This window comes from Hevea brasiliensis, chromosome 17 (genome assembly GCF_030052815.1).
Source record: "Hevea brasiliensis isolate MT/VB/25A 57/8 chromosome 17, ASM3005281v1, whole genome shotgun sequence".
Classification (NCBI taxonomy): domain Eukaryota; kingdom Viridiplantae; phylum Streptophyta; class Magnoliopsida; order Malpighiales; family Euphorbiaceae; genus Hevea; species Hevea brasiliensis.
This window is the reverse complement of record NC_079509.1, coordinates 9,016,111-9,025,147: the sequence shown is the minus strand read 5'-3', so window position 1 is coordinate 9,025,147 and position 9,037 is coordinate 9,016,111. Positions and strand designations below refer to the sequence as shown.

The 9,037-nt window shown below is 27.9% G+C and overlaps 1 protein-coding gene across 1 annotated transcript; it reads right to left on the bottom strand.

Moving 5' to 3' along the window:
• On the bottom strand, window positions 1–2,354 carry LOC110643398 (carbonic anhydrase 2). The gene is made up of 8 exons (XM_021795759.2): window positions 2,081–2,354; window positions 1,858–1,989; window positions 1,617–1,647; window positions 1,395–1,511; window positions 1,232–1,285; window positions 1,009–1,094; window positions 792–897; window positions 1–686 (listed from the first exon to the last, which is right to left on the bottom strand). The coding sequence occupies exons 1-8, from the start codon at window positions 2,143–2,145 to the stop codon at window positions 516–518; spliced, it is 762 nt and encodes a 253-aa protein (XP_021651451.1). The 5' UTR covers window positions 2,146–2,354; the 3' UTR covers window positions 1–515.
• Between the last annotated feature and the right edge of the window lie 6,683 nt (window positions 2,355–9,037).

Sequence of the window (9,037 nt, the reverse complement as noted above, 5' to 3'; positions counted from 1 at the left end):
GAAATACAAAGAACACTTGACTTTAAAGGAACGAACAAAGTACAAGAACGACTCAAAAACAGGACCTGGACGTGAAAATAGTCTCACCTTTATCACCGGACTAAAGCGAAGTTAAACCAACACCACTAAGCTATAGATTTCACATGGATGCCACACAACATGGAAGCATTACAGAATGTGGGCAACGTGGCCACTTTATTTTTTAAATAAGCAAAAATATATTATTGAATTGGGAAAAATAACAAAGTAAAAAACCCACATGACATCTGCCTAGCAAAAATATATTGTTTGCAATGTGGCACTTGACTGCCAATAAGAGGATTATCTATGGTGCTGCCAAAATGAACCAGCAAATATGTGCCTGGCTTTATTGATTACGAAATTATTATCTTCATCATTACCACCACGCTTACTTTCATAATTCCATTATTGCAAACACCAGAGGCAAACAAAACGTACGTGCATGCTTATAGAGCAAAAGAGCAAGAAATTAAAACCAAGAGGGCAAAGAGACTTCAGCCTCTAATTATGGTAGGGTGTGTAATTTGATGCTTGATTTCCCAAAGCTCAAAGATTCCTTCAACAAAGTTATAGTAGCCACCTCTCAGTGCTAGTTTTCCCTTTGCCATTGCTGCCCTAACATATGGGTAGCTCTGTATGTTTACTAGTGACAGATTCACTGCTTCCTGCACAAGAATTTTTTTTTTTCCACGCATGTACAGAATTTAGATACCCACACTTTCATTTCAGTGCTTTTGAGGAATAGAAGAGAAGGAATACGTAGGCTTTACCTTTTCACAAATATGGCATTGTTCTTCATGTGAGAGATTTGGATGCTCTGCTCGGACCTTGGCTTTGGCAGGCAAACCAATTTTGACCCAATCATCTATGAAGTCACTGAGCAGCACATAAATATAATAACGAATTTAGAAATTGGTGCTATTTCTTTTTTAGTAAATCTTCTAGCTAAGAAGATACATATTTATAATTATGCATAAGGGACCATACTTGGAAGTAGAACCGTCCTCTGGAAGACTCATAAGTGTATCTATCCCACCACAGTGGCTATGTCCAATGATCAGGATGTTTTCCACCTATAAAATTCTCTTGTATTTAGAAATAAGAAGAAAAAAAATAGAAATTAAGCAGAATAAAATATTGGGTTAGTCACCAAATTTCGTGGATTAATGAAAACAATTTGATTTGATGATGGGTATATATAAAAGCTTACTTCTAAATATTTGACAGCATATTCAATGACTGCTCCAACTCCAGAGTACCTCAACTGTGGGAATACGCAGACCATAATTAATTTTAGTTATAATTAAACTTATGAATAGTTACAAAATTTACATGAGTTAAGGATTGAATGACAAAAATGTTGTAATTAACACCTGGTTAAATGCTGGAACCAGGTTCGCAATGTTGCGGAACATGAAGGCTTCACCAGGTTGGAAATCCAGGACATGAGAAGGGCTAACTCGAGAGTCTGAGCATGCAAAAACCAGGAACTGAACCAAATGTTAGCATTAATTAATAAATATATATCTTAATCATGATTAATGGTTTTCCATTCTAATTAGCTAGTAGTTTTTTTATCTCCTGGTAAACGTTACCTTGGGCTGCTGACCTTCTATAACTGCAGGGCTGCAATAATAAGAACAAAGAAATTCTCATAAAATAAAACTAATGTAATTCAGGTTGAAATCGAGTTTTTGAAATAACCCTGATTTAAAATGGTAAGCAAGAAACAATTTAAAACTAATCAAACGGTGCAAAATTTCTTTGCAAATGAGATCAAGCCAGCCATTGTCTATCAATTAGCTTATTGTGTAGTGACATATAATTGTATCATACTCATATTTGTTTTTCATGAAGTAATGAAACCCATTTTTAATCCTCTGGACTGGATCAAGATGGTGTTCTGGCATCTCAGAAATCAGCTTCTCAATTTTTGACGCAACTTCGTTGTCTAATTCATCCTTCTCACTGCAAAATCAAGATACTTACATTCCATTAAAATTAAGAAACTCTTAATCATGCAATTAAGGATATGATTATAATTTTATAATCCCATTACCTATTGAGAAGCTTCTTCAGTCCTTCAATTAGCACCTTCTGCTCCGATGAATATTGTTTAGACATATTTGATCCTTTTTTTCTGCACTGTACGTAAGAACCTATCGCTGTAATGGTGCAATCTATATTGCTAAGAGAAGCAAAAGGTTAAACTATACTTAAGCACATGATCCTACAACAAATTCAAGAGTCCCTTTTATAAGCTTTGTTTATCACTGCTAATAATAATAAACATTTATCACTGTTCTCAAAAACAAGGGAAAAAAACAACATTTTTCTTTGGAATTAAGCATGGTTCGCAACAAAAATACCTAAAATGAATTTTTAATATCATGACAAATTGTTCTTATCACATTCACCATCAACGTACCCAATTTAAAGAATCGACTTAAAGCTTGAATGCATCCTTATATTTATTAAAAATTTCAATTTAGTCTATTTTTTAAAATTTAGTTTAAAATTTTCAATTTAAAATTAATTTAACTCAAAAATTTAAAAAAATAAATTTCTTGATTTTTGAGTTTAAATTACTTAAAATTAAGAAATTAAATTTCTTATTTTTTTTATTTAAATTAAGAAATTTAATTTATATATTTTAATTTTTGAACTAATTTAAATTTAAATTTTAAATTTTAAATTTTAAATTAATTCACATAAAAAATTAAAAATTCACTAAAGTAACTTTCCTAATAAATTCAAGGCCAAATTGAACATTTTGTTTTAAAAAACTATTATTGCTCGAATATCTTCTCCATACAGAAAATGTTTACTTAAACGTTTAAATTGGTCAATTTAAAAAAAAATAATTAAAAAAATTATTTTTATTATTTTAATATTTTTATAATTAAAATTAATTAAATTTAATTTTTTATTATTTTTTAAAACCCCCTAACTAATATATTTAAAAAAACAATTTCTTCAGCAGCAATTTCTTCATTTAAAGCTATTGTTTTGGCGCTTTCAATGAGAGTTGTCATTTAAATGTCATCTCTAAAAAGACTTAACTTGCTAAATAATAAAAATAGCTTTTATTAAAATGTTATCACATTAATTTTTTTTTAAATCATGATTAATTAATAAAAATTATTTTTTTCTAATATTAATTGTCATCAATTATTATAATTGTAATTATGTAAAAGACTTACCATTATTTTTATCATAATTGTATTGTTACGCTAAAAAAAATCTATATTCTATTACACGTATTTATTTATAAAGTTATATTAAGTGATTATATAAAAATTACAATAATATTAATAGAATATGATAATACCCGTGATTAATACCTGTATTGCATTGTAATTTATTTATAAAGACATCCACAATTATTGTATTTTATTATATTGATAATAAAAAAAAAATTTGTAAATCCATCCCTAACTCTAATGTTGTCTTTTCATCTTCAAGGAGGATTAAGAATTCCAACAATGCTATTAGCGATGCGCATTATTCAATTCAAATTGAATAAATCGAATTGAATCGTCTTAATTTGATAATTTAGTTTAATTTTTAAGATAATTCGGTTTGATTCAATTAGATTTTATATTATAAAAATTTTAATTATTTCGGTTAGGTTTAATTTTAAAAAGAAAAAAATCAATTAAATCGAACTGAACCAAATCAAATAGTTTTATTAATTTTTGAATTAATTTATTTTTATTGAGAATTTATGAATTATATGTAATTATATATATAAATTATTTAATTTCATTGATTAATGGTTATTATGTTCAAATTAAGATTAAAATCAGATCAAATAACTTAAAAATCAAGTCTAAAATAAAAAATCAATAAAAAATTAAAATCGATTAGTTTGAATCAAACTGAATCGGAATAAAAATGATTTAATTTGATTCAATTTTTCATCTATTTCAATTCAGTTCAGTTTCTAAAATATATAATTCGATTTTCATAATTTGATTTGATTCGGTTTGATTTAGTTCAATTCGAACCTAATACTCACCCCTAAATGCAATGAAATTTGGTAGTTAATTTGTAGGGCTCACGAAACAAGTGTTGCGTTCTATCCTATACGTAGTAATGAAATAAAAAATAAAATGGATTGATCCTTCAAAGCTGCCCCAGTGTTCCGAATTCTAATTGAAACGCATTTCCACATCAGTGCACAATCGAAACACGTAAACCAACTACATCGCTAGATCTTATAATAGCTTGGAGAAGACTATCTCACCGGACAATTGTCTCTGTAATCGGAACTCGGCCATAAACACACTTGAGAGGAAATTGGCAAATCCCTTGTGAGACACAAGAGTGCTTGGAAATGAGGACCAGAGTGAAGATACCAATTATGCATCAAACAGGAGAACACAAATCTAATTTAACAGGCTCTGCTTTCAGCTTCTCAAAAGAATCTTTATCACCTGTTTACTTGTGTTTTTCATTTTTCACTTATTTTTCACTTTTTAAGAAAATTTTAGCTTTTATTTTCTATAAAAAAAATGAAAAATGCATTCACATATTAATGAAAAAAAAAAATTTTCATTTTTTAAGAAAATTTTAGCTTTTATTTTCTATAAAAAAAAGGAAAAAAATGAAAAATGCATTCACATATTAATGAAAAAAAAATAATTTTTTTAATTAAAAAATTTTAAAATTATTCATATTTTTTTCATATAATTGAAAATTCATTGTAAAACATAATTAGAAAATTATTTTACTTCAATTTTTTTAATATGTTATCTATTTATTTTATAATAATATGATTAATTATTATTTTTTTTTAATTAAAAAAAGGTATAATATAGTTTTGGTTATAGAAAAGTCATTAGTTTCAGAAAAAAATATTACTGTTATGAAAAAATAGTGAATTTCAGTTTTTAATTAAATTTTAAAAAATTAATACATATGAAAATGAAAATGTAGTTTATAATTTTAAAAAAATTCAAAAAAAAATTAGAGTTTTATAATAAAATATATTTTGACTTACAACAGCAGTTACAAGTTAATGACCAAAAAAAATTTCCATTATACTACATACATTTCTTTTTAAGTTTTTCAATTATTACAATTCTGCCACTTAATTTAATTTATAATATTATCATCATTGTTCAAATTTATTTTAAATAAAATAAAAAAAATAATTTTAATCCTAATTATAAATTATAATTGCTTAATTCATATTAAATTTTAGAAAAGTGTTTTCATAATCAACCCATTACAAATAATTTTATTAATAAAATTTAAATTAATAGTAATAAATATATAAATTAATAAATATTTTATTATGACAAATTAATTTAATTTAAAATATCAAATAATAATAATAATAATAATAATAATAACAATAAATAGAAAAACAATTGCGTTAATTAGAAAGTGAAACATATAAATTACAATTTTATTTTACCTAAATTAGCTTTAAACAATAATGATTAATTTAATGATAGAATCATAAAAAATTGAATAAGTTAAATGAATCTATCAATGAGAAAATGATAACCTTTAATCATTAATATGTAAATCTATTCTTGCATGTCAAAATAAATTTTAATGAGATAAAATGAAAGTTTGAAGATTTTTATGAAATTTTTTAAAGTTAAAAAACAAAAGTGAAACTATTGTCACAATTAAAAGATGATGAGTGCAAATAATCTCAAAAATTGAATAAGTTAAATGAATCTATCAATGAGAAAATGATAACCTTTAATCATTAACATGTAAATCTACTATTGCATGTGAAAATGAATTTTAATGAGATAAAATAAAAGTTTGAAGATTTTTATGAAAATTTTTAAAGTTAAAAAATAAAAGTGAAACGATTCTCACAATTAAAAGATGATGAGTGCAAATAATCTCAAAAATTGAATAAGTTAAATGAATCTATCAATGAGAAAATGATAACCTTTAATCATTAACATGTAAATCTACTGTGACACTCCTTACCAGTCTATAGTGTAGCCGAGCAAGATATGCTACAGTGTGCCGGAGCACCAAATCATATTTTCATTACAAGTTACCCTTTTTAAACTCATTTATCTACAATTTTGATTAATCTGAATTTTTTCGCAAATTTTATAGAAAATCCGTCAAAGTGCCGGCTATAAATTGGAAAAACAGTTATTCTGAACCTGTTTAAAAGACACTTCTAATATAATTTTTAAATCCATAACTCCATTATACACACATCTCAACTCAATCTCAAAATCTGAACACTATTTTCAGAATTTTTCTGTTCACATCATCACTTGAAGCACATTCATGAATATTTCTCAACATTTCATTTTTCAACATAATATACAAAAAATTTCAATAACATAAAATTTCGTATCTTTACATTATCACATAAGTTCAAGAGTTTGTAATTACAATAAAAACTAATACAAAATGTAAAATACAAAATACCACCCAAAGTCCTAATGTCCTACCAAGTGCACTGCAAATGTGAGGTGACTTTGGACTTAGTATGCAGCTCTGAAAATTCACCTGGTCTGATGTCTGTTGGGCTCCCCAGCTATGTCTCCAGTACCTGCGCGTAGCAAAAGTGACCCGCTAAGCAATTCTGTTTAGTGGTGACAATATAAAATAAAATAACTAAAATAAAGTAAGTATGTAGAATATATATTTACATATTTGGTAGACTTAATTTCTGATATTTATTGCAGTATTATTCGATTAAAATTTGGTAAGATTTATTATCATTGCCCGAGTAACCCCTACTAGTCAACTGGACTGGATAAATGGGTAAACTGGCACTGGGTACTAAGTACCTCGGACCATCACACCTTCGGTCACATTATGTCTCCCGGTGTGCAACAGAACAGCTAATAAGCTATAATAATTATCAGGGATAAAATCCGAGTATAATAACTCAATCAACATAGCCAAAGGCTATTATATCACAGAATGGCACGTGAGGCCATAAAACACAGAATGGCATGAAGCCATATGCAGTACTGCTAACAGAACCTTATTGGCATGCCAACCTATCCAAACCAATTTTGCTAGGTGTACTAGGGCATGTTACACTCTTAAATTATATAATTCTTGAAATTCAAGTTTAGGTGTTACTATTCATTTCATTAGTCAATAAAAATATTGACTTTTGTAAATAATAGGTACATTGGTTATAATATTTTCAACATACCACATTTTGCATTCTAAAATTGTTGGTATTTGTTGCCAATACCATTTCCAAGCTTAATGTTAATTATTCAAAATTTTTAGATTTCAAGTTTTGTGTTTACTGTTCCATTAGTCATTTTTGCAGTGGGAATTTGGCAAAGTTATCAACATAAAAGTTGTTCCTTATTGTATCTAGTTACATTTATTTTTTTTGAATCACTCCATTTGGAGTTTTGTAGCTCAAGTTATGGCCCAAAAACCACAATTGGCTGGATTACAAATTTTTCAGATTTTCTGGACTAACAAAATCTATAATATTTTGAGCAGTGATTGTAGGTCACTTTTTGAATATGTTATGGTCATAATTTGGGTTAGGTTTCTTCATGAAAGTTGTAGGTCTATATCTCAGCTTGTTGTTGGTAAAATTTCAGGTCAATTGGACCTTTCTACACTGAGTTATGACTAAATGAATAAATACTGTTCATTTGGTCATTTTACCCAGGTAGAATGCAGGTCACCCGGATTAGGGCAATCTTTAGGTCAACTTTGTTTGGTTTTATGGGCATGGTTTCTTCACCAAAGTTGTGCCATTATGTGTCTAGTTTCATGTCCAATTGGCTTTGCACCAATTGAACCTCTACAACTCTAGTTATTACTGCCCAAACCTACTGGACTCATGGTCAGTCCTGCAGGTCAGCCAAGGCAGCAACACTAACTTCAATTCCCACTACACAAACCACTTCATTTCTCATTCACACATACCCAAATGGTCACTAATTGACTATTAAAACTTACTTTCACTATTGCATGATCAAAGTCTCAATTTCATACTCAAACCCTAACTCCAATTTCCAATTCATGGCATACACACACCAAACTCATACCAAATCACTTTATCCATTATCTATACTCATCAATAACATAATTAAGCCACTTAATTTCATCAAAAACTAACAATCCTTAAACTTTCTCATGGCTTTTAGCCATTCTGACATTGTGTTGATGCTTGGCCTTGTGCCTAATGTTATTACAACTTATTATGTAAAGGTCCCTTGGGCAAATCCCACATCGGCAAAGCGCGGAGATGGTCTTGGGCTCAAAAAGTAATGATATATAAAATGAGGAAACAATCACTAGAAGCGCCTTTTGGTGGAATGGCCTTGAGAGTTGGAAGAACTCCAGGGTTAAGTGTGCTCGCTTGAGAGAAATCCTAGGATGGGTGACCTCCTGAGAAGTTCTCCATTCCACCTATGGGACAAAACTGCGACGCTTATGGCCAAAGCGGACAATTCCTCTAGTGGTTGGAGCCTGATCTTTACATCTACTCTTACATGTCAAAATGAATTTTAACGAGATAAAATGAAAGTTTAAAGATTTTTATGAAAATTTTTAAAGTCAAAAAACAAAAGTAAAACGATTATCACAATTAAAAGATGATGAGTGCAAATAATCTCAAAAATTGAATAAGTTAAATGAATCTATCAATGAGAAAATAATAACTTTTAATCATTAACATGTAAATCTACTCTTACATGTCAAAATGAATTTTAATGAGATAAAATGAAAGTTTGAAGATTTTTATGAAAATTTTTAAAGTTAAAAAATAAAAGTGAAACGATTCTCACAATTAAAAGATAATGAGTGCAAATAATCTCAAAAATTGAATAAGTTAAATGAATCTATCAATGAGAAAATGATAACCTTTAATCATTAACATGTAAATCTACTCTTGCATGTCAAAATGAATTTTAATGAGAAAAAATGAAAGTTTGAAGATTTTTATGAAAATTTTTAAAGTTAAAAAACAAAAGTAAAATGATTATCACAATTAAAAGATGATGAGTGTAAATAATCTCAAAAATTGAATAAGTTAAAT